Source organism: Ciona robusta, chromosome 9 (genome assembly GCF_009617815.1).
Source record: "Ciona robusta chromosome 9, ASM961781v2".
NCBI lineage: Eukaryota > Metazoa > Chordata > Ascidiacea > Phlebobranchia > Cionidae > Ciona > Ciona robusta.
Genome location: NC_143243.1, coordinates 3,305,897 through 3,332,618, shown reverse-complemented (window position 1 = coordinate 3,332,618; position 26,722 = coordinate 3,305,897). Strand labels below are relative to the sequence as shown.

At 32.0% G+C, this 26,722-nt stretch overlaps 2 protein-coding genes across 3 annotated transcripts; one reads left to right on the top strand and one right to left on the bottom strand.

Annotated features, from left to right (window-relative positions):
• Positions 1–24: 24 nt before the first annotated feature.
• Positions 25–21,905, top strand: LOC149730901 (mitogen-activated protein kinase kinase kinase 4-like). Of its 2 annotated transcripts, none has more exons than XM_089885263.1 (35): positions 25–136; positions 404–592; positions 1,008–1,140; positions 1,441–1,477; positions 1,745–1,799; positions 2,222–2,329; positions 2,898–2,995; positions 3,346–3,478; positions 3,845–3,977; positions 4,300–4,342; positions 4,735–5,005; positions 5,660–5,740; positions 6,022–6,177; positions 6,639–6,786; positions 7,277–7,356; positions 7,954–8,147; positions 8,747–8,893; positions 9,306–9,404; positions 10,066–10,172; positions 10,568–10,659; positions 10,900–10,958; positions 11,299–11,479; positions 12,241–12,348; positions 12,749–12,899; positions 13,371–13,486; positions 14,062–14,190; positions 14,769–14,853; positions 15,220–15,360; positions 15,883–16,043; positions 16,600–16,724; positions 17,401–17,552; positions 18,169–18,311; positions 18,930–19,019; positions 19,350–19,526; positions 20,776–21,905. In XM_089885263.1, exons 2-35 carry the CDS (start codon positions 419–421, stop codon positions 20,800–20,802), a joined length of 4,134 nt encoding a protein of 1,377 aa, XP_089741389.1. In that variant the 5' UTR covers positions 25–136; positions 404–418; the 3' UTR covers positions 20,803–21,905. The 2 variants fall into 2 exon arrangements, with proteins under 2 accessions (XP_089741389.1, XP_089741388.1); XM_089885262.1 differs by having other exon boundaries at positions 14,062–14,199.
• On the bottom strand, positions 21,899–26,722 carry LOC149730900 (transcription factor Sp5-like). The gene is made up of 8 exons (XM_089885267.1): positions 26,471–26,722; positions 26,005–26,161; positions 25,303–25,514; positions 24,540–24,639; positions 24,045–24,186; positions 23,308–23,434; positions 22,785–22,919; positions 21,899–22,194 (listed from the first exon to the last, which is right to left on the bottom strand). The coding sequence occupies exons 1-8, from the start codon at positions 26,522–26,524 to the stop codon at positions 22,027–22,029; spliced, it is 1,095 nt and encodes a 364-aa protein (XP_089741393.1). The 5' UTR covers positions 26,525–26,722; the 3' UTR covers positions 21,899–22,026.

Genomic DNA, 26,722 nt, shown 5'->3' with positions numbered 1-26,722 from the left:
TACAAAAACTTGTTTTTCTATTTCAGAGAAAAAAATTCTGTCCATGTTTTATAAAGTTTATAGGCTTTGAACGAGTTTAAATGTTAGGTGTTTAACTTATAACAGAAAGAGGTCTAAATTAATGTGGATACGAGAGGTTTGTTTTTTTTCTCATTTTGCACAACTTCTATGCTTTTTCTGCATAAGAAATCAAAATCTTGCATTTTGAAATTTTGGGTTTGCAAGTCTTCGATTTATTTAGTTTTTGGTATAAACTGTTATTTTTTATGCTACAAAAAATGAACATATTTTAAAACATGAATAAAAAATATATATAGATAAAAACAAGAAAAGGGTAAATAAATAAAGAAATAGATTTTTCAATAACCCCGCCAGTCATCATAAATAGAACATTTCATTTCAGGCCTAACCTTGGGACATGGACAAAAAGGAAAACCACAAGAAAATGGATCGAGTCCGTTTTTTTAAGGGTCTGCGCGTGTTGGCTGGTGTGGGTGGGTCCAGATACTCAGATAACATGAACCTTACACCTGATGCATCATCTGCAAAGTTTAGAAGTCACTGGAACGCCATGATTTGGATAGAACTTCAGGTGCCTTGTTTTGTATTTTAATTTTATGTGGGTGAGGTCCCTGCTATGGAAACTTGGATTTTGGCCGCAGTTGACACATATTTTGTTTTTAAATCACAGACAACCTGGGCATGATATGTAGCGTTTTGTATTCCCTTAAATCTAGTAAACATTAAAGTTAGTTAATATTAGGATCATGAATTTTATCTCTGCCCCCCCCCCAAGTTACAAAAGTTCAGAATCACAGGGCCAATTAAATGCTTGTTTCCGCTTTCTTATTTTTAATAGTCTGTTTTATTATCCACTTCAGAAGTAATGGTGGACTAATTGTATTTTTTTTAGTAATAAAACTTGTTTTTCTGTGCTTCATTTGGTAATAAAATTTAATAATTTTTTTTTCTACTTTGAAGTAATAAAATTTAGTTTAACTGTCAAGGCTTGGCACAATGATCGAAGCGTGTTCGAACAAGACGAATGGTTGGTTGCAAACCGCCAGGCTGTCATCGGTAAATCATTAGAGGAAGTTGAAAACTTCAGTTTTTGCGGGAATGTACATCACATTAAAAATGGTATGTGTGCGATTGTTTAAACTTTGCAAAACAAGCTTCTAAATTCAAGAAATCTGCTACAAAGTTTGTACGCTATGAAGTAAATGACAACAGCTTTTTCAAACTGTCAATTTTGCCCCCTAATATATAGATGACATATATATACATAATAAAAAGGTTAAGGTTTCCCCACCATCTGATGTTCGCTCGTGGTAGTGTGTTCAAGTTTGCCTTTTTTATTATTATTACGGTACCTTTCTGAACCTCATAACAAAAAATGAAATAACAGATTAAAACCCTTTTTTTCTACTTCTGCAACAGGTTGTCCAAGTGATTGTCATTGTTTTATGAAAAACAGGTAAATTTATTAGTATTTAGTAGTTAGATAGTAAATAAAACACAGGACATGTAACATGTCAACACTTTTTCTTAAATCCAACATAATTCGAGAAATCTTAACTACACAATACATCCAAATTTTTTTCACAGGATTACAGTGTGTCATGGGGCATACTTTAACAGCTCATGGTCTATTTCTATATATTTTCTTTAGACAATTCTAAGTTTGTAACCATTCCTAGTGCTTATACTAATGTGTATGAATGATTTTGTTTTTCCTCACCAGTACCCAGGCTTTACCACCTGAGCAGCTGATGAATTATTCCAATGCATTAAAGGAGGTTTGATGATTAGAAATATCTTTGTTTGTCAATGTTTTTTACACTTTAAAGGTTCCGAAACCTATACAAAAATTAGTTGCATTAGTTTAAAACCATTAAAAATATGATCTGGTTGTAATTTTTTACAAGTTATTAAAAATATGGTCTTAATTTGTAACAGTAAAATGATATTACTTTTATTAATTCTTTTTTATTTGAACCCGCTTAAGTGTTGACACTATTTTTTTCCACGTATACTTGCATAGTAATATTAGCATATCCAACAATTTTCACCCAAAACAGCACCATAATATTGATCTACTGATTTCGTCAATATAAGAGAAGTAGTAAAATGTATAGCTTGTTTTGCAGAGGGTTAAAAACAATATTACTGACACTGTGACGCATACAGTAATATCCAATAGCATATTTCGTTCGTTTAGGTTTGTCATGTTCTTGATCAAGTTAGTTTTGCTGAGTCGCTCTACTCATCGTCTGTGTGTCTTTCCATTGACCATCCAAAATATAAAAGTGAAAGTTTCTCGCAAAAGGTGAGATTTTAGACAACAATTCGTGTTATAATTAATGCATTCTGTATCCATATTAATCATTTCATACCCCAATATGGTTTATTTATAGATTTTTACATGTGTAAAAATAGAAGTTAAATTCCAATATAAACAGAACATACCTATGACATGACTTTCATTCCCAACTTTTTATTTTAAAATGTTAAAACCATATTCTCTCCTCTTTAAAGTCGACTTCCCTGTTGTACCTGTCGTGTCTTACCCACACTTTTGTTTTAATAGAAGTTAAAGTTAATAATAACTAAACATAAAAAGCTTGTTTGTCTGCCTGGTGTAGCAACCACGCTTATTTTCTTCTAATTAGACGTAAATAGGTTTTTAACTGTAAACGTGTTTTAACAACTTTTGTTTTGTCACTTTTTCTTGTCTTTTTGTTTAAAATATTTCTAAAACTTGTTATCGTAATTGAAGAGACAAACAAAGTTATCATATATTAATATTTTCTTTAGTGAATTTTAAATAAGTAGAAAATGCTCCATGCTATCATTTATTGGTACACTCCTTGTTAAATCCACTTTAACGTCTACAGAGAGATGTTTTATGTACTTGGTTCAATACTTTCATTGAAATGAAATCTAGTTTTATTTCCATGATGGAGTTTCTTGACCTTCTCCAATATAACGAATGGTATGTTGTTAGTTGTTTCCTTGTTCTTATTATATGTTGTTTTATTATTCTTTTAGTGTTGTTGATAACAAAACATAAAACTGTTCAGGTCAAAAAATACCTAAGCATGAAATAGCTGTGGTAAAGATATATACATTAGCATAAAATTGCTCTTTTAATAAGTCATTGTATGCATTAAAAACTTTACCATGCTAAAATAGTTTGTGTTCTTGCATCACAAAATAGGATTTCAATTTAGAAAAGTCAAAACCTTTTTTAAAGACACTTTTTTAATTTGTTTAAATACCGTTTTAAATATTAATTAACCGTACAGTTATTTGTTTTAATATTTTTTTTAATTTTCCTTTCAGGTTGGAAACCTTATTGGAAATCCCTGATATTTGTGAAGGTTTATCTTTGTCAGTTAAACCACATTCACCATTCAGTGGTATGGAGGAGATAACACACATTTCGTGTTGCCATATATCTGATGCTATTGCCACGGTAAATAAATATATATTTCTATTTCAAAATAAGATTAGAAATTGTTTTATGTATAATTTCAATGGTATTGAAAAATATCTTTTAAAATTTGCAATAAAACTATTTCGTATAGGAATTTTGCCATAGGATAAAACTGATTGTTTATGCAGCTATGTTAGGCTCAGTCAAAAAAATTAAATATGTATATATTTTCAATTATAAATTCGACACATTGTCACAGCGCAAGGTTGTTTACTTATTAGTTTAGAGTAATGGTTTTTAATGTTTTTTCAAAGGCTGTTTCGTTTTCTGAAAGTTTTTCTTTTTTTTTCTTTTTTTAACTATATTTCCCAAGTTTTATTTTCATAATAAAAACCTATTTTACAGACCATGGACACTTTGTTGAGAAAATTCAATGTCAAAACTATTTTGTCTATTTTGTTGAAAAAACATTTTACTCCACTGATGAGAGCATTCTATTTAATTATTCAAACAAAAATCAACCAAAAATATAATGCAGGTAACCATGTTTCATATATACTATGAATGATAAATGCCTTTGGACTTTTGCTATACCTGGCCAATTCTATTATACTTTAATGAACAAATGTAACTTGCTGTATCCTTGACAGTCGTTAAAACATGGGCATTTTCTTTCATACACCTCGTGCCAGCTTACGAGTTCCCACTTATGTAATTTTGTGATGGTATTTTTCCTAACCTCCAAATCATTAGTAACCACTGGGTTGGCATACATTTAAGGTTATTGACCATAATATTTAACTAAATACTTTATTTGTAAGCTTATAATAGCAATATAACATTTACATTTCTATCTACAGATAGAAGTAAACAACAGCAAGGAGATTTTTCCAATCCATCTGTGTAAGTCATTGTCACTTTTGTGTGTCATTTAATGTTAGTATATAAAATATAATGTTGGGATAATGGGCCAACGATAGCCGAATTCTTACATTACATCCCTTGGTGTGCCTTTGCGTCTGACTTCACTCATATGTGCCTTTGCGTCTGACTTCACTCTTCACTCATAAAACAGAATTGTCATTGTTGTTTAGTTATAGGCAGAATTATGTTTTTGAATTACATTAAAGTTTTATTAGTAAAGTATTGTTTATTTTAAAATATATTGGTGTCATTCCCTTTTAGGCTTTTATTTTCAATTCTGCTATTATATTATGTAACTGTAATGTTATGTATAATAACCCTATAATTTAAGCCTAATCCATCAAAGGTAAAAACCTTTGTCATTTTTACAGTGATGCACAGTCCGTCATTTTACTGATCAAGGAAACATTACCAAACTTACAATTGAATGAAATATCTCTTCAATATACTGAACCTGCAGTGTATGAAAGATTCAACCTGCCTTACCTTGACCCACTGTATATTCTCATGAATGATGTCATGTTTGCTGTCATGTCACGTTGTTTAACAGCGAGACTTGAACAGGTGGCATCTTGTCAACAAAACTGTGGATCTTCAACAAGTATTCTTACAACTCAACAAGTTGTGTTTGAATGCAAAGAAGTGAGTTTTTTAATATTTTTTTTAACTAGCTATGCCAAATTCGTGGTCTGGATTTTCCGTTTAAGATATATAGCAGGGTGTCAGAAGATGGGATACCTTTTTATTCTATTTTCTCGTCCCATCTGGTGGTAAACATAAAATATTTAATGAAATATAAACCTGTATCCTCACATTTCCCATATACCGTTGTTAATTGTTTAAAACACAATCAGGATGTTTGGATATTATGTGCTAGAGGTGTCCCATCTTCCCCCACAATAGTATACATGTAGTGCTGTGGGGTAAGATGGGATACCGTTTGCATCAAAATCCTGTATTTCCTGTTTTAAACAATTGACAACACTCTTTAAGACACATTCTTTGCAAACATTCTTTGTCTACAACCAAAAGGGGACAAGAAATGAGATTCAAAACATGTCCCATCTTTCCTCAACCTACTATGTGTATGGGTGGCCCAGTTTCTGGGTAGTGGGTTAATAGACTCTGGCCTAAAAAATAAATGTTTAAATTTTGCTAGTTGTTTAAAAAAGAATGTTTTTTTTGTTTTTATGATAGTTGTTAAAAATATAATGTTTTTGTTTTTTGTTTTTTACTAGTTGTTAAAACTTAGTGTTTTCGTTAATTACTTTGTGATTAAAGTATGAACTTCTCCAGGTAATTCAATGTTGTTTGCTTTCCCTTGAAGTTCATTGTTTATTTTTGAAACCATTCAATGGGGAAAATGAAAATCAAAAGGTTTTTATTTAAATATTTAAAGCATTTGGAATATTTTATGCTCGCTATGTATTAATTGAAGTATAAAACTTACTTTTTCTTGTAGTAAAATACTAACTGTGTATAAAAAATGATATAATTACTGTGTTTTACTAATTTATTTCAAATTTTCTTTGCTTTTTAAAAGCATTCAGATCAAATTCAATTTAGGCGTAACCCGCTGTATTATATTTTCAAACATATAAAGGCCAACTAGGTACAACTTTTCAAGTGCAATTCTTAACATAGCGCCAAATTTCTAGGCAAACGTAGTTTGCTTTCGGAATAATCTTCTTAAAATATTTGGAACGTATCTTGATTTTGTGAAGTTATGGGTTGTGGGGCAACTTACTGGACTCCCCCACGCACCAAGAGGAATCATGGAAATACTTGAAACTGAATGGAAACTTGCTCAGAAGGTAAAATTTGTATATATATTATAAAATGTGAAAACGCAGTGTTTTCCATAGCATATGAATTGCTAGGTGAACAATATTGCTGTAATTCTCAATTGACTCGCCTTAACTTTGCAATATTGCCTCCTCACTATCAGGCTGCGCACCAGAGGTCAAAAACAAAATGTAAAAAAGTAAAATCATAGAAATCTTGGGTTTTAATTGCTTGAAGCAATTGCTCTTAAGTGTCTTGCCCAAGGACACATACACCCACCATGCTAGCAGCGATAAGCCTTGAATCGATAACGTCTTGATTATAGGCGCGTTAACTACTGTATGAAGAATTTTAACACATTTTCTATATGCAAATGTAAACCTCATTATTTACAATTACTTGTTAGAACATTTGAAATAATTTAGCAATTACCCAAACTTTTTTTTAAATATTCCACCACATTTTGTGTTCAAAATATTTTTCTTTGCAGATCTCAGTTAAGATTGACATTGAATGTTTCATTACATGCGCATGTAAATGCACAGAAATATGTAAAGATGTTTTCATTTCAACGCAAAACTTTTTGACATCAGCTGCCGTGGCCATCATTGTTACGCGCTCTGAAACCCCATCCAGTGGTTAGTATTTGTTTATTGGAACAAAGTTGTTTTTTAGACTGTAATTTTTGTCATACATTTTATTTATCGCAGGGCATAATATATTTTTTTTGGAGTTTATTATTCTGCCACTAATAAAAAAAGTTCTTTAAAAACTAAAATATTTAGTTTATCGTAAAACCATTGGGGAAGTATATGTCATTGGTCAAGACACTTGACAGCAATTGTTTCAACCCAGTACTCCAGTAGGCTGGTCTTTTATGATTTGTCTCAATTTTAAGCCATACATTATAAAAGCAATAAAAACATCACAGACGTGGTAGCTCGTCAGTACGTTTGTGGTAAAACATTAAAATGTTATATTTGTGGTGATTCGTAAGCGGGCACGAGATGTGTGAAACAGACACCAGTGTTATATTGACTGTTTTTGCCCTGTCATACTTGGATAAAGTCACATTTATTCATTCAATCACATCTTGTTTCCAATTCCAGTAAACTTATTTTATTTCAGATGATTTTTCTCCGAATGAATTCTTTCAACCCACCAACCACCATCTTCAACACAGCAATTCTTATCCAACTTCACCCAAGGTGTATATTTTTATATTTATTTTACCTTTATATAATATTTACTTTTAATGATTATAAGGCAACTTTTATGTTTAAATTGAAACTGTTTCTTTATTCCTAGATTGTTTATGTCAATTTGTTTTTTTTTATTCATGAAACGTATCGTAGGTTTTAAGAAGATGGTCCATTTATTCATCCTCTTTTAATGTCACATTAAGTAATAAAGAAAGAATATTCAAGAATATATAATTAAAGCCCATGACTCAAAAATCGTACTAAATTGTTAAAAACACAATAAAGAAATATTTGACAGGAAGAACAGCATATTATTTGCGAACAGTGTTTTTCTTACCCCACAGTTCTACATCTCGTAATATTATAAACACTTAGACTCCCTTTTTTACAATATCCCTTGTCTGCTAGGTGTAGCAACCACAATTATTATTTTCCAATTAAATGTAAGTATGTTTTTAACTGTAAGCATGTTTTAACAACTGTTGTTTTATCACTATATCCTGTTTTTGTTTAAAATACTTCTTAATCTTCACTACTGTAATCGAAGAGACAAATAAAGTTGTTATTATTATATAATTATTATGTTACTATGACATCATAAAGGCGGGGTTTCTTTGGTTTCATCGGCAAAGATCGGAAAGTCGTCATCTTGCTAATCGACATTCAATCATACGGGATGGAGATTCTTCCATAGAACAAGCAAAGAATTGTTTCCTTCCAATTAATTATAACAAGCAAGATAGCTTGGAGATGAACAACACAGAATCAACAAGGAGATATTTGTATGAGTTAAGCAGGTATGCGAGCTGTGACAAGTGGTTAGCGCGCCTGCCTATATCCCAGAGGTAATGGGTTCAAGGCTTGTCGCTGCTGCCATTGTGGACGTATGTGTCCTTGGGCAAGACACCTGATGGGAATTGCTTCAACCCAGTGGTCACTAATGGGTTGTCTAAATTATCAGACACATTAAAAAATGAAAAAGTATCCAAAAAATTACCCATAATCACCCATAAAGTAACATGCATGGTAACTGGTATTATAGGGACTATCATTTTCATGTGAGGATAAAGTAAGTTACGTTCATTCATTCATGTTGCTTCAGGCATGTAATGGAATATAATAAACACTTACAAATATTGAGATGCCAAAATATCACTAATCAAGACATTGTTAAAATATTTTTTGGCGACGGCTTAAGAATTTTAACTAATTTCACTAAATAAAAGCTTTTAACTTTATGTCTCTCAGACTAATTACATACTGTGTACTAAAACATAACACAAGTATCTGTTTCATTCACCTTGCACCTGCTTAACATTTATGTTAGCAATATTACTTTAATGTTAACCTGCAACCAATAATATTTTTTTTCAATGTAAACTTCTAAAACACGCAGAGCAATTCGTGATTTATTTGATGAAGCTCGAGAACGAACAATGAAAGCCGTCACTTTCGCGAAATCCCTTCGAAAAGATCTTGAACCCTGTATTGAATTCAATTATGTCAGTTTCGATGTCAAGTGCAAACATGGACATAGTAAAGTGTGGGTTTTTTTTACTTTTTTTACTTTTGTACATTTGTTCTCGTTTCATTTGTCGTCTTAAATTGCTGTTTTAGACTTTATTTGCAAACCTCTGATTCAATGGCTTATCCAGGTTGTCTTTATTAGGTGAATGACACTTAAAAGCACAAATGCTGATTTAGTTAAGTAGGGGAAAAAAAGACAGGGCTATATTCCAAAACAACGCCATATGGCTGGCAGCAACAGTATAATTGTTCTTATTATGTTTGATTTATTATGTCTTATTATGTTTGTCCATTTGTTGAATATTACCATTAATAAAACTTACGTAGATCAAAATAATTGCGTGGAATCATGTGTGCAGAGTTCAGCAAGTTTATTTTTAAATACACATGAATTTTTAATACCTAATCCAAAATATGTTTTTATACAGATATTGTAGTAAATGTGGTCTTCTGAGTAAATTAAAAGCAAATCGTTATATTTTGGTGGAGTTCAAATTATCTGATGATGTTACCACAAGTTTGTCCAGGTAAGAACAACATTTAATTGCATATCATAATTATAAAACATGTCTGACTGTGATCTGTCACAAATTTTGGTCTCTAGTCGCATAAAAAGAATCAAATAAGCTGTCCCGGTGTTGGGGTTTTGGGACAAATCTGGCCTACATCCCAGGTCCTTGACAAGGTCCCCACCCACAAAAATATAATAGAATATCATATATAAAAAATGGTGAAAATTAGTTTTTTGAAAAAAGTTATTAAAATAATTGAATTGAATTGAATTAAAGAATTTGTTCTTTATATTTGTTATCTCTTAGTTGTTGTATGGCTCTAATGCTCTTCAATGTTTCTGAATTGCAGTTCTATCTTCCCTTTGTAATTTACAGTTTTAAATTACACTTGAAGTACTGATGTGCTGTTATTACAAGAATAATAGCAATTTCTAAAAGAATAATACAAATGAGGCTGTTTTGGTCTTCATCTCAATTTTCCTAAAGTTTAAACAATCACCTACAAAGTTAAAAATATATACGTGGTAAGGTGGCACAAGGTGTGTAAAACAGAACACCTATGTTATAACAACTTTCGTTTTCTGGCAACACGAGAATAAAGAAGTTTCTTTTAGTTACATAAATTCGAATACACGTCTGGTAATTCTTCAAACATCATCTGATAATATTTTATCAGTTCCTCCTCTTCCTTTCATCCTCATCATCACTGGATCTTCATATCTCAAGATCTAATTGATGCGGGTCAAACAGATGATGTTAAGATGAAACTCTTGCATCGTTTTGGTTAGTTACCCAATATTTCTAATTAATAATAATATAGTAATAACTTCATTTATTTCTTCAATTACGGTAGCAGGGACATAAAAACAGTTGTAAACATGCTTACAGTTAAAAACATATTTACATTTGATTGAAAGAAAATAAACGAAGTTTATAAGACGCACAGTCATTTTTTCCAAGGATTTTAAAATGGAAGGGTGTCATATTTTGACTAGTCATGAAATTTTCATAAAAAAAGCAGTAAAAACTTTAAAAGAATAGATTAAGTTTAGAAAAAAAAGAAAAATGCAATTTAAAATTCCTATGTTTGACTGGTTAGACTATATTTGTACTAATTCACACCAAAAACAAATCAAATTACCAAACATAGTTTTGTTTATATTATTTTTACAAACTAGTTTCGTCATGTTCCACTGCACAGCAAAATAATCCAGTGGAAACACTGGGAAATTCGAAAAAGACCAGTGATGCCATTTTGTTTCTGCGAGTGGTAAATAGTCTTTCTATTATGCATTGATATTTATTTACAACATAAATTATGCTGTGTTATATTTACTACTTTTACCAGTTCTAATACATTTTTTAAAAGTTCAAAAAAGTCCCTTTAACTTAATGAAATGCTTTAAAAATAAAATGAAGTTTTGGTTTCATATACATTTACCTGGCAGATCATTTATATATATTTCCATTATATTCTGTATGTAAAATGTTATATTATCTCATTGTTAAGTTGTCACATATGGAGCATCAACAAACAAAGAAATCACGGCCAGCAAATGTTGCACAAAGGTATTTTTAGTTAAAAAATTTTAGAAACTAAACTAACATTTTAATTCTAGCTGCAAACAATTTAAACACAAATTGTAGCTTTTTGCTTGACTATCTGAATTAACTTTTCTTGTTCTGGTCTATTGTATATTTTCTAAAAATTCAGCACGGTTGCGGCCAAGTACGAAATGGTTAAAAATGCTAATCAATTTGTAACATAAATTTATAACAAAATTGTAAAATTAGTAGGGTAATAAATATAGGTGTGAATAACTATTACTGTGGCAGTTAAACCATATAAGAAGCAACAAGCAAATAATCACAGTTGGTTGCAAAGAAAACATTTCATTGTTATTTCTAGATGGACAGGTGAAGTACTCACGATCACAGAAGACGATCTGACATCATTTAATCATGACGTGATCAAACTCATGAACCTTCATATGAAGTTAGAACACGATTTCACAGCTGTGTCAAAACATGGAATGAATCTGGGACAAAAAAGAAGTGAACTTTTGAAGCTGTTCGGACCATATGTAACTGTGAGTAACATAGCTGTTGTCTAAATAACGAATTTCCAAACTAGGGTAAAAAACTTTAGGGGTTGCAGAAAGTATACTAATTTTACACAAAGTACCACTTTAATGAATGTGAATGAATGAATGTATGAATGTAACTAACTTTATCCTCGCGTGGCCGGTAAACGAACAGTCGTTATAACACGGGTTTAACACCTCGTACCAGCTTACGAGTTACCATGTATGTTACTTTGTTGGTGATTATTTTGGGGGATTTTTTATGTATGGCTGATAATTTGGACAACCCATTAGTGACCACTGGGTTGGAGCAATTGTCGTTAAGTGTCTTGCTCAAGGACACATACGCCCACAATGGTAGCAACGTTGAGCCTCAAACCCATTACCTCTGGGTTACAGGCAGGCCTATGCTACTTATAACCACTATGCTACTTATATTGTACTATAAAAGTATACTTATTTTACATAAATACTACTTATATTATACTATAAATTGTAAAGGGCAGCAAGCTAATTTAAAAGTAATTGTAAGCAAATTAGTCTTTACTGTAGAGTGCGGTACTACAGCGTTGCATGCCATTGTAATTAGTTGTTGAGATAAGTCTATTTATCAATGCCATATTATTGATATTTTGGTACAAACAATTTTTAAGTTGTTTCATACTTTGTTCGAAATTTAGAAATGTTTGCACCTTTGTGCAGTGCTTTTTTAACATTTAATTTAGCACATCTTGTGTACAGGAAGTTATAACTAGGTTTTTCACCAGATGGTGGTAGCACAGAGCAGCATCGTCATAGAAATCAAAGAATCATTAAAAGAACTTCACATTGCAGTTTTATCATTATGTGATATTGTGTTACAACAAGTCAATGAGGTTGGTACTAAGAAATAAGGTGGAAACCGGTACATGTCTTGTGTCAAGTGTGGTACAATCACATTCTAAACATTTTTAAAACAATAACAACAATTTTTTTAATTAATAATAAATATTACTAAATACAGTGTTTTCTGAATCACTGTGCTGTGAAAGTAAAATTTCATTAACTATTAATAATATTAATTGAAGTTTCATGTGTAAATCAAAAATCTGTTTTTCTTTTGTAGATTTGGCATAAAAGCTTAATAAAGTTCAACTATTGTTGTGATATTGTGAAAAAACTATAATTTTCTTGATTTCATCAATAAATTCCAATTTTCTTGGTATTATAATAGGCCACAATGTGCGTGGTGTCATAATATTATTAAGTAAACAACAAGCTTCATGCATTCTATAGATGAGTCGTCATCTTCAATATGAAGTGAATGAAGAAGCCGGTTTCACTCGCGATGAGGAACCGCAGTTGTTCGCCGAGATAAATCAGGTCGTGCAGAAGAATTTTTACTTTGGATTTGAATGCATGAGGGAAGCAGTGAGAATATTTTCAGGTAGCTGGATATTTTTTTTTTATATTAATAACTTTTTTTTCTTTTTTCTTCAATTACTTTAGCCAAGATTTCAAAATTTTATTGAAACCAAAAGACAGGAGATAGCGACAAAACAATAGTTGGTAAAACTCGCTTACAGTTAAAAACATATTTACAGTTGAAAGAAAATGAGTGTGGTCACTACACCTAGATCTAATTTCATTTTAATTTAAAAAATATAGCGATATATTTAACTCCTAATTAATGTTTTACTAAATGTAGAATATATAAATTTTAACTAGTCTGTTGTTTTTCCCCAAATTTTGTTGTTGTTTTTTTAATGTTTTATATAATATGCTTGGTGTTTTAATTGGAAGACTTTTTTCCTTCAATAACAGATAAAAAGTACTTTTCAAAATACCAATTGTGTCTTTGTGTGTATTCCCTTCTACTGAGGAATACTTTCCCATTATGTTAACAATTTGTTTTAAGGAAAACTGCGACACAAAATGGAACTTCTTCATTTAAAATATTTAAAAACTTGGATGGATTACGTCATGGAGTTTATTCCGAGAGGAAAAGGAAAGAAACCAAAATGGGCAGCTTGTGTAAGTAGGTGCACTGGAGTTATAAAAACACTTTACAGGTTGTGTCTTTACGCACATTTTTATTTCTATTAGAAGACTAACTTGAAAATAATTAAATGTAAATGTAAATGGCTTGTTTGTCTGCAAGGTGTAGTGATCACGCTTATTTTCTTTAACTCAATGTAAATATTTTTTAACTGTAAGTGTGTTTTAACAACTGTAGTTTTGTTGCTATATCCTATCTTTTCGTTTTAAATATTTTTATCCTATATATTTTTTTGGTAAAGTTAAGGATCATGAGAAAGCACAATTTTAATGTCACAAAGTGTAAAAAAAACTCTTAATTTATTTTGTATTTTTAAAACGAGTTTATTTTGTAAAATTTTTAAAAGTGGTAATTTTATATCATTTTTGACAAAATATGTGATCGATTTTACGGAATTTACTGACTTGCATGTGATCGATTTTACAAAAATCATACTAACTTGCATGTGATAGATTTTACAGAGATTTATGTGATCGATTTTACGGAAATTACTAACACAACTTGCATGCATTTTTAAACCCAAGTAATGACTTTCACTTTGATGTTACAGGGATTGAATTCACTTGTTAGTTTAAGCATGGAGGTAATCAAGAGTTTACCAGATGATGAATACAACAAACTTAACGAGCTCATCTCGAAATTCCTGGACCATCTCATTGGAACAAGGAATTCTCATGAAGTGAATCAGGTTTTGATACAATGTATACAAAAATACATATCTAGAATTATACCTCGATTACAACATATAAAATTATTTTTCTGGTATTGTTTTTCAGTTAAGTACATATGTTTTTTAATCAAAACTATTTTTTTTTATGATTAAAACTCGTGTTAAAAATCAAGAATCCCATACTTATTTGGATGTTTAATTTTTCTTTTTTTATACCCAAAACCCTTTCGAATTGTCGTCCACTAAATAATCCTTTGTCTTGCACCCAGGCAAAGCGGTTAGCGTGCCTCTAACCCAGAAGTAATGGGTTCAAGGCTTGTCACCGCTATTATTGTAGGCGTACGTTTTTTGGGCAAGACACTTAACAGCAATTGCTCCAACCCAGTGGTCACTAATGGGTTGTCCGAATTATTAGCCATACATAAAAAATTAATAAAATTCCACAAAAAATAATCACCAACAAAGTAACATACTTGGTAAGCTGGCCAAGGTGTATGAAACAGAACACCTGTGTTGAACAACTGTCGTTTTCTGGCTATGCGAGGATAAAGTAAATTACATTAATTCATTCAAACCCCTCCACACAGCCACCGAACCCCACCTTCCCCAACACACAAGAAGTTCCAATGTTTCGATCCTTTAGTTCAAATTCATCAAAAGAAGAAAACTTCGGTAAGTCAATATTCTGCATTGGTTTTATTGAAAGATCCTTTTTTTAATAAAAGTAAAATACGATTAATCAATGTCAGTCAAATTTATTTTTTAACAGTGTTTAAATTTTTGTTTTTACGTTGTTTAAATTTAACATTTTTTATTTAAATATTAAATTATTTATTTTACATATATCATTCTTACATGTGCTGAATTTTTTTAAATTATAATTGTACTGATAACTACGACATTATGACATCACTATGCCTGAACTCAGTGGTCACTAATGGGTTATTTATATTGTCAGCCATACATTAAAGCATTCACCTACAAAGTTACCCTCGCAGTATTTACTCAAGTGATATTTTTATTTAATCTTTTAAATAGATTCCAACCAATCGAACAACGTTGATTGTTACGTCACAAACAACATTCAAGTATCACAATTACCATTGGATCAAATAAACATCACAATATCGGAGATGGAAGCTAGAAGAGATGATAAGAGAATGGAAAAAGGCATCATTGGTATTCAGCCTGTCTTTTCTACTAAAACATTTTTTAAATCTTCGCTACCGTAATCAAAGAGACAAATAACTTTATTAGTAGTATTACATTTTATTAATTATTAATATTGGCAGATTTTACGCTATTATATAGGGCAGGATACTTCTTGTGGAGAGAAAAATGGCCAAATTTGCAGTTTGTGCATTTTTGCACCCTGTATATATTGTAAACATTAAACTAACATGCTACCACCATGCATAAAATGCCACAAAAGTAAATAGTTTAAATTGGACAAAAAATAGAAAACAAAAGCATTTACAGCGAGTTAAATCTGTAATTACCAACTACTGTTGCTTGCCCACACAGTAATACAAATTACCCTGAATCAAATTTATGTATAATTGAATGTAAATATGTTTTTAACTGTAAGCATGTTTTAACAACTGTTGTTTTGTCACTACATTCTATCTTTTCGTTTATAATATTTTTAAATCTTTGCTGCCATAATCCTTAGACAAGTAATGTTATTATTATTTTTTACAGGCCGTGTGATTGACACCCCAAATTCAATGCCAGTAATTCAACTTGGTATACGAACTGTTAGTTTCCGGTGGCAACGTGGTACAAAGATTGGAGAAGGGACATTTGGAAGAGTTTATACTTGTGTTAACATGGATAATGGAAAGTTGCTTGCCATGAAAGAGGTTGTGTATAGTGTACATTTTTTTATTCTATGTGGGTGAAGTCCCGCTATGAATCCTATGATTTAGGCCAGGATTGGCTCATTGCCCCAACACACGGGATGCTACCGCATGGGTCTCACCAGTTTTTAGGAGCCTACCGCTTTTCGGGAGGTATGCAACATGGGACTGTAATGGTAATGGATAGGGAGAGATCTTACCTTGACAGCATGGCCAAGGATAGATGCTCTCGTCAACTTGTGTATGTTAGTAATATGATCAGACCAAACAATGATTACGCAATCTATTTTATTAAAACCTTTTTCTTTTAATCTCATTTTGTCATATGATAGGAACAATTATTTTTTCCCATATTGATTTTCCCGATAACTATGTTACCAAATACACTTGTAGTACGTGACCCAACTGAATTTAACTAGTGATTTCTGGGTTCAACCCAGGGTTTAAGAAACACTGCTTTATGCCAATTCATCTACATGAAAACTAAGTTTTTCCAAAAAAAAAAAATTTTTAAAAATTTGCTAAAAAAAGTTTAAAAATAAAAATCTTTTTTCTTTAGATTCCGTTCCAACCAAATGATGAACATAAGATCAAAGAAATTCTTGATGAGATCACCAACTTTGAAGGAATCACACATCAAAACTTGGTCAAATATTATGGGGTTGAATTACACAGAGATCAAATGTGTGTAATGTGAATGAATGTAACTTGCTTTATTTTCGCGGGGCCTGAAAACAACAGTCATTATAACACAGGTGTTCTGTTTCATACACCACGCGCAAGGCATGCGCATTACCATGTATTTTACTTTGTTGGCGATTCAAGGCAGGCGTGCTAATCACTTTGCCATGGAACCGGATGTTCTAATAGCTGCTAACGTTAACATATATATATATAAGCTTCTAACCCTTACCAAATTTTGTTCTTCGGGTAAATTAAAAAGAATTTAACAGATCAGCAACTTACTTGCATCTAAATTGAATTATTTTAGATTATATATAACAGTTTGATTGATTTTATAAAATTCTTAGTTTCTGTAAAAAAATATTTTTCTAAAATGAGTTTTATACTAAGAAAATATTTTCATCTGATTAAAACGCACACTTTTGTTTCTATTTTTAGAAGTTTAACTAGATAATAATTAAGCATAAATGGATCGTTTGACTGCTAAGTGTAGCGACCTTGCTTATTTTTCTCTAATTAAATGTAAATATGTTTTTAACTGTAAGCGTGTTTTAACAACTGTTGGTTTGTCGCCATTACCTGTCTCTTTGTTTAAAATATTTTTAAATTTTCGCTAATGTAATCGAACAGACAAACAAAGTTATTGTTCTGATTAAAACAAACCAATTCACCCCAGGTATATATTCATGGAATATTGTGACTCTGGAACCTTGGAAGAAGTTAGCAGGATTGGATTACCTGAAGTTATGATTCAACAATATACATCGCAGATCGTTGCAGCTGTTTCTGTGTTACATCAAAAGGGGATTGTGCATCGAGATATAAAAGGTTTGTTTTATGTCATGTATTGTGTATATTTTATCTATGGATGACGTTCTATGGCAAGGCAATGCAAGGGCATCCAAGCTTTAAGCCAAGCCAAAAGAATAAAGATTGATTGTAATTTTTTTTAATAATAAAGGTAGTGAAGATTAAAAAATATTGTAAGCGAAAAGACAGGATATAGCGGCAAAACAACAGTTGTCAAAACACAGAAAGAAAATTGGTGTGGTCGCTACACCTAGCAGACAAACCAGCCATTTATGCTTAAATATTATCAAGTTAAACTTCAATTAAAACAAAAGTGTGCAGAAGACACGAAGTCAAGAACCACACAGAGGGGGGATTCGGCATTAAAGAGGATTGACCCAAAGATTGGGTGTTTTATTCTATTTATTAATATAAGACCTGCAGAATTTGATACCTGGTTGATCCTGCTAGTAGTTACATGCTTGTCTCAAAGATGCAAGTCTAAGTACGAGCTATGTACTGCAAATGGCTCATAGAACCTTTTTATCATTAATTATACTGTATATTTATAAACATGCAATTTTAACCTATCCGATGTACACACACCACAAACCAAAATTTAAAATCAACCACATATACCCATATACAATCACAGGGGGTAATATCTTCCTGACTTCCAATGGTTTGTTGAAGATTGGTGACTTTGGAAGCGCGGTTCGTTTATTGGATCGAAGCCAAACGCTTCCAGGTGAAATTGCTTCGCACACGGGAATCACAGCTGCTTACACAGCTCCTGAGGTTGGTGGTTTAATAGCGTTTAATAATTTTATTTGATATACAACTTGGTTATGGTTGTAACATCAAGGTGTCTGTAGTGCCATCTTACAGAAATTTTAGAATAGAGGTAACATCGTATGATTAGCATTCCTTTCTTTCTTTAAGCAGCTTTTACCCTGCTGCTGGTTTCTTTACAAATATGAGTAGCCAGTATGCATATTAATCAGTGAGGTTCCTTTAAGTTTTACTTGCTGTCTTAGTAATTACTATTGAAGAATATAAAAGAATAAGTGCTATTAATTTATTCTTATGGGAGGGGGGTAGTGACAATCTTTTTAAAACTGTATATTCTGTTTCATACACAACGCTCACTTACGAGTTGCAACAGATGTAATTTTGTGGGTAATTGTATTATTTTTCATTTTTCAGTGTTTGTGCTTAAAACAAGTCCAAGACACACTCCATATCTCAAAGTGGAATACTGACAGTGTAGAAGGATTCTTAAAAAAAAAATTAATCAGAGTTTAAATAAGAGAATGTAACTGTATCATATTTCATATTTTAGTTAAAATGCTCGGACTGTACAATTTGTGATTAAATTATGTTTTTTTTTTGTAAAATATATACTTTATTTTCTAGGTAATAAACAGCAATGTAGAGATGGGATATGGTAGAGCTGCTGATGTTTGGAGTATTGGGTGTGTTGTTATTGAGATGGCTGCTGGAAAGGTTGGTGGAAATTTTAAGTGTTAACACGCTTATAATTAAATGTAAATATTTCTTAACTGTAAGCGTGTTTTAACAACTGTTGTTTTGTCGCTATATCCTGTTTTCTTGTTTGAAATATTTCTAAAACTGTAATCGGAAAGATGTTTTTTTCAAATAGTGGTTAAATTTTTTATCTGAGTGTTAGGTGATAGGCCAACTCTGGCCTGAATCTTCATCGTGTATGCCACACTGTAAGTCTATAGGACCTTTTTTATATATAATTATTAATTAATAGAATAACTTTACTGCAGATTTTTTCTATTTCTATTATTATCAACTCATTATATGCAGAGACCATGGCACGACCACGAACCATTCCAAATCATGTACAAAGTAGGCATGGGTTGCAAACCAATCATTCCAACTTCGCTTAGCAGCGATGGGAAAGATTTTGTTGAGCGTTGCATTGAAATAAGTCCGATTGAAAGATGGACAACCAGTGATCTACAAACACACCCATTTATAAAGGTCATTTACTAACAACATCTTTTTGTGTTTGTTAAGAAAAACTGTACTTACTTTTTACAGTAAGCATGGTGTGTTCATAATATACCTAATGTACACTGTCAAGTGTATCATCTGAATATAACATCTCGCGCCAGCTTACAAGTTACCATGTATGTTACTTTGTTGGTAATTGTTTTTTGGGGGATTTTTTTAATTGTTTTATATATGGCTGATAATTTGAACAACCCATTAGTGACCACTGAGTTGGAGGAATTGCCGTTAACTGTCGTGCCCAAGGACACATACGCCCACAATGGTAACAGCGTCGAGCCTTGAACCCATTACCTATGGTTACAGGCAGGCGCGCTAACCACAATGCCGGACCTGTTTTACTATTTGTGAATATCTTGTTATCCCGTGACCACTAAATACATAGAGTTACCCCAACCCACAAGTATGTATGTATGTAATAACTTACTTTATCCACGCGTGGCCGGAAAACGACAGTCGTTATTACACCGGTTTAACACCTTGTGAAAGCTTACGAGTTACCATGTATGTTACTTCGTGGGTAACATGACTAAACACTTTTTAAGTAAGTCAAAAGTGGTTACAATGATATTTAAATAAGTGGTGTATGCATAGGTGCCTAACTTTTGGAAAATCAAGGTACCTATAAGTTTTAAAAGATAAAAGTTTTTGGCGACGAAAGTATGAGCATATTTTTTGTCATATTATTAGCTTTTATTTGGGAAATAGGCCGATTATTGCACTATCACCACTATATAGTGTTTATTTTTTTGTTTGCAAGATAGTTATTAATTTGTTTATGCATTTTTTATACTGGGTACTCTGACTAAGTTTTATGGTATAGTTGGATGGGGGAAGATGGGACACCTTCGGCGCATAATATTCAAATATCCTGATCGTGTTTATCGTGTTTTAAACAGTTAACAACGGTCTATGGGAGTCTTGAGCATATAGTTTTATAATTCTTTGGAAGTTCCTTGTTTACTACCACATTGGACGAGAAAATAGAGTTAAAATGTGTCCCAACTTCTCCCACCCTACTATATATACCCATACCTTACATACCAATGTTTGGGCACCTATAGGTGTATATTAAGTCCACAATGTCTTATTATCATTTCTACCTATTGCTATTATATATTCTCATATGAGTCTAACTTCTGTTACCATAATATATAAGCACACTAAGAGAAGTATTATTATGAGATAACATTCCAAAACTGAATAAATTTTTTTACAGGTTGCTCATCTAACATCTGCATCATGAAAATATCACAGCATGATTTATTTCATCACGTGATTTGCATCATATTCATAAAACAACATCATGCACTCATAAAATGGTGACAAATTGCAAATTTTTCTAAAATTACTAAATTAATTTTTACAGCTCAAAATAGTTTTATAATTATGTTCGTTTTTAAAACATATTTTCTACTTAGTATGTTGATATCAAAATTTATTTTAGTTTTTTAGTACTATTTATTTTACATGTATGGTACAGGCATTACTTTTTCTTTCATTTTAACCATTGTGAGTTAAAAGTACATTGCTATTATGGATAGCAACATTGAGTCAAATATTTTATTTAGTTGAGTTTGACACAAAAATCCATATTCAGCAAAAAAAATTTCCATTGTAACTTGTTTATCCTGGTGTAGCAGGAAACAACAGTCGTTTTAATGGGCGAGGTCTGTTTTATACACCTCATGCCCACTTACAAGTTACCGCATATTTTACTTTTGTAAGTGAATGTTTTTTGCGGAATTTTTATGTGTGGCTGACAATTCAGACAAATCATAAGGGACACTGGGTTGGAGCAATTGCCCCCAAGCCAGAAGCAGGTGAACCACTTGATCATGGCTCTGGTTGTTTATATTTTGACTCTTTAAATGGGTCTGGATGGTCTTAGTTTATGTCCCATATGTATACGAGTTGCACTCTGGTTTATAACATTGATTGATCCATTCACAGCTTTAGCACTTCAATGTCTTACATATTTTTCACTTCATTTCTGTACTAGTTTCATGACTTGTTAGTACTTGGTGTAATGTAGTACATTGTACATATTATATTTTACCTAAACGTGATAATTTATGTGCCAAGTAAGGAAAATTGCAATTAATGTAAAAATGTTTGTATAAAATACAATTGTATTTATTTATCCTCGCATGTTGGGAAAAAGCAGGAATTATAACATAGGTGTATGAAGCAGAACGCTAGTTTTATAACGACTGTCGTTTCCCTGCCATGCGAGGATAAATAAGTTATACGTCATTCAACTAACTGTGCCCGTTTACCATCATTTAAACGATGTAACTTTCTGTGTGATACATTTGCATACATCAATCATTACGCTTAAACATGGTATATGACATTGTGTGTTTATTTGGTTTCAAAGCAAAAATACGGAACAAACAGTGTATGAACACAGCATAAAGAGAACTAATCTAAAAAACGACATGTTAAAAATCACAGTGAAAGAGGAACACTAGGTAGCGAAGTACGCGTCTTCTTTGACGTCATCGGTTTTTTTAACCGGTGATTTCGTTTGGGAAATTTCGGTCGTTTTAGCAGTTTTTTCGATGTTAGATTTTTTCTGATGAATTTTAACGTGTTTAGATAAATGATCTGATCGCATGAAACGTTTTTCACAAATCTGTAATAAAAAAAAATTGTAAGAATTTTTTAAATCATGACCAAATGAATTTTACTTTTTGCCAATTTTTTTATTAAACTTAATTTTTTTAATTTTAACTTTTATTATTGTGCATTTTAATCTTTTTGCATTTTTTACATAAATTGTAACTGTAACAAGAAAGTAAACTACATTATTCATACAAAATCAGTTTAAATTATATTCTTTTACTGGTCGCAAGTCGTTTTTTTGCAATTATTTTAATATGGTATAGTAAGGGACGATGAGACACCTTTTTATTCTATTTTCTCGTTCCATTCAATAGTAAACAAAAGATATAAAACCGTATCCTCACGACTCCCATAGACCGTTATTAATTGTTTAAAACATTTAAATATTCTTTGCTCAAAGTGTCCCGTCTTCCCCCACCCTACTATACTTTATTAATTTGACTTCGAAAGTAAGGTAAAAAGACGACCTGTTTTTGCATTGAATTTTTACTTTGAACAATAATGTTATTTGCATTGAAGTATACTTGGTAAGCCCGCATACTTTTCATTGAACGTTTTAACAAGATTTTAATTAATCCAACAAAGTATTAATTTCCTCACCGTACAACGGAACTTTTTCTCTCCTGTATGCGTCCTTAGGTGGCGCTGTAGCTCATCGCTTCTTGTAAAACTTTTTCCGCAAAACATCCAATGACAAACGAAAGGCCTTTCACCAAGATGCCATCTTATATGAGCCTGGAAATAAGGTACAACTGATTATCTAAATGTTAAAAGAGTTAAAAAGAGAAAATTTAAACATATTTCAGTTATTGTGATTTGTCATATAGTAGGGTGGGGGAAGATGGGACACCTTTTCAATCTATTTTCTCCTTCAATTTGGTAGTAAACACACATTCAACGATTTTTTATAAAACTGTATCTTCACGGCTCCCACAGATCGTTGTTAATTATTTAAAACACGAGCAGGATATTTGGTTATTATGTGTTAAAGGTGTCCCATCTTCCCCCACCCTACTATATCTCCAAATAGTTGCTATTTTTTCCAATTAAATGTGGGGATAAAAACGGCTATTTAATATCATATTATTTCACAATTAGCATTTGTTAAATTCCTAAACCTCACCTTTAAATGCGACGTTTTTCCATAAACTTTCCCACAGTTTGGAAAGTGACAAATGTGTTCCTTCTTTCCGTTAGCGTTCCTTAAGTCGTTTGGTGCGACACAGTTCGGACATCTACATCTCGCGCATCTGTATACATAAAGAAATGTTATAAACCTCTTAATGTTGATACACAAAATTACGTACACAAAATTAAAATATAGAATTTACACTTGTATAGGCCTTCGCCATTAGTCTGTACTGTTTTTTTTTATTAAAAAATCCGAAATACTTCAAGTTGTGGTTTTTACTATTAATTTTAATACATTCCTGTTAGTAAAGGGTGCTAATATGTGACATGTTTTTAATCTATTTTCACACCGCATTTGCTATTAAACAAAGGATATTTACAGAATTATATATAGTGGGGTAGGGAAAATGGGACACCTTTAGCACCTAATATTAAAATATCCTGATCGTGTTTTAAACTATTAACAACGGTCTATGGGAGTTGTAAGGATATAGTTTTATAATTCTTTGAATGTTCTTTGTTTACTACTAAACGGGACAAGAAAATAGAGTTAAAAGGTGCCCCATCTTCCCCCCACCCTTTATACTGTATAACCGTAGCCCCGCAAGTCTAAACAGAAATTATGGGTTTTAGGTGCTAACGGTATATGCCATCCTACTCCGCAGAACCACATTTTAAACAAAAGCTAAAACATGTTTGTTTATAATAGTTCAAAGCCTATGCCGTTACCTTCGTGTGACGCTGGACGAAGCAAAATGGTCGCCGATGGCTAACAAAGCTGCCCTGTGTGCTGAGCGAGCGCATAAGCCGGGAATAAATGGATCGTATGTCGGTGCGGTTTGGTTTGGCAACATATGAGGGACAATACTACCTGTATGTATGGAATACATTGTTAGTAGATCATTTTATGGAATATAAGATATAATGCCAATTTGAGTCGTATATATATATATATAAAAGTAAATAAGTGTATCTTTTTATTACATTAGTAATATTGTCACTAAAATTTAATTTGACTTCAGTCACTATTTTTTTTCTAAATTGCAGTAGGGTGGGATATTGGTGTCTCATTATAGGTACAAACACTTTTTTGAAATCACAATGTATTACAAACAATAATATTAAGATAAAACTCGTTATTACGCAGACACAATTGTATTTTTTGTTAATTTTTTTGGTTTATTAAAACAGTTAGTATTACTTGATTCGTTTTTTTTTACTTACGTGAGGCTAGTGGGTTGTGGGTGGCAAGTCGTTCGTTGCTTGCTGCATATTGTCGTTGACTTCTCCACCAACTGTCAGGTTCAAGGGGTGGGGAGAGTTGCTGTGAAAAAGCAACAAATTAATTCACATAAAAACAATCAGGAATATACTACTATTGTAAAAAGTGTTGTATTTAATTTGAACGAAGGAAAACAAATAAAATATTTTTTAAGTTTTTAAATCTTCCAAATCTACCTGAAAATCGTAATTTGGAAACGCTAAGCTTACAACAAGTGCATATTTAAAATCTAGTATTTTTTTATTTTGAAGATAGATTTAACTTATCTAATAAAAACACGACTTGCGGTTAAAAAACATCAACTGCGCAGAAAATATTAACCCGCAGTTTGCATAAACGTGTTAACTCGTAAGCAGGAGCGAGGTATAATATGAAATAAGGCATCCGTGTTAGCTTGATAAAGTTGCCCTGCCAGCAGACGAGGAAATATATATAGCAGTACGGGGTAAGATGAATCTCGTTAAAAAATAAAATATTTTTAACAACCAATATAATACTCCGTTTGTAAATATTCTTTGTTTACTACTAAATGGAAAGATGGCAAATAAAATAACGTGTCAATTTTCCTCAACATACTAAAAGCATTATTCAATCGTATTAAATTTTGACGCTTCTGGTTAGGTTTTAAAGACACTTTAAGTCGCCAAAGTAGTTTCAGTGCCTAAAAGGTTGTCTAAAAGCATCAGATTAAGAATCATACCATACCTGGTAAAATCGCGCGTTGAAACAACGCATTGTGACGTCAGCGGTCACGTGGGATACTGGGGGAGTGACGTCATGTCTGTAGCCACATGATTGTGACGTAATAGAAGTTGCTTCTGGAATATTTCCGCGGTAGAATTGTTGTTGGTAAGGATGGAAGGCGTCAGTGGATGGTGGGGTGGGGGGAAGGTCCATCATTCGGTTGCAAACTGACCCTGGGTGATAAAGATTCCAGTTATATATTAGGGTGGGGTAAGATGGGACATGTTTTTTAGTCTCTCTGTGCGCCTCATTTGGTGGTAAATAAATATTGTTTAAAGAATTATAACCGTAACCCCGCGATTATAAAAGCGCATTGGTGATATAATTTAAAACATGGTTATATTATAGTTCAAAACACTGGAAAATTGCATTTAGGTGCTAACAGTATCCCACCTTACCCCACAGAACTATACTAATCTTATTCGAAAAATCTAGAAACCACAAAAAAGACGTAAAGAAAATTTTAAATTAAATATGTCATAATTAAAAAAAAACGAGAACAGTATAACACTCACGAAGAATATTTACAGAATTATATAATCGTGTCGTTACAACACTAAAATAAAGTTTGTAGTTGTTAAAAACACGATCATGAAATATGGGATTTGGGTTCTAACTCTATTTATTTTTTTTCGCAGTGCTTACACTGCAAATAAAAAATACCTGTAGCAGTTATCATACAGCGTGGTGTGGGGTGGGGGGCGATGGCTGGGTGGGGGTGTAGAGTGGATTCCGCATCCATCAACCATGGTTGGTAAACTCGTTGTGGGGTGTGAAAGTTGGGGCGACTTTGGATGACGTGACAAGGTTGTTGAAGGCTCTGAGTGAAATAAAAATTGTTTAATTTCTTTTTTTAAAACATAAAATAAACAATTTTTAAATATTCGTAAATTGTGTTTTTAACTTGACAAAACGCAGTCATTTTTAACTTGTACGTAAATAATCGTATAATTTATACATTAAGCGTTTTTTATTAAACAATTATAGGAAAAAAAGTCGTAATTGAAATTGGAGGTAATTGGAATTCATACAGTTCTGCAGAAATTACAACTTAAACCGAACAAAACCTCATACCAAACGTACAATACATTTAAATCTTAAGTAAAAATCTTAAAATTTAATTCCTTACTTGCTTTTTAACAAATCCAGGAAGTGCAGGGGAAGTCATATTAGGACTTAACATATTATTTTAATTCTAAATCCCAAAATAAAACTCAAGTTTCTGGCTGTAAATTGTCTTGATTCTAATACACCGCTGCTGGCAGTCGTAGCCGATTTGTAGAATGAAGTCGAATCCGCGAAATAGCTGTCTGATTCCAGTCGCCTTTTTTCTACCACCGCAAACAACCGATTCTAGTTTTTTGATCTTTTCGATTATTAC

Bases quoted from the DNA above. Each gene is read 5' to 3' on its own strand.
- LOC149730901 (XM_089885262.1), top strand. From the start codon at position 419: ATGGACAAAAAGGAAAACCACAAGAAAATGGATCGAGTCCGTTTTTTT. The intron at 5,741-6,021 runs GTTTTTATTTAA...CCAAATTTCTAG, and splicing joins GGGAAAATGAAAATCAAAAG to GCAAACGTAGTTTGCTTTCG. The intron at 9,405-10,065 runs GTAAGAACAACA...ATATTTTATCAG, and splicing joins GTTACCACAAGTTTGTCCAG to TTCCTCCTCTTCCTTTCATC.
- LOC149730900 (XM_089885267.1), bottom strand. From the start codon at position 26,524: ATGTTAAGTCCTAATATGACTTCCCCTGCACTTCCTGGATTTGTTAAA. The intron at 24,187-24,539 runs GTAAGTAAAAAA...CCATACATACAG, and splicing joins CCACAACCCACTAGCCTCAC to GTAGTATTGTCCCTCATATG. The intron at 23,435-24,044 runs GTAACGGCATAG...TTATGTATACAG, and splicing joins TCGTCCAGCGTCACACGAAG to ATGCGCGAGATGTAGATGTC.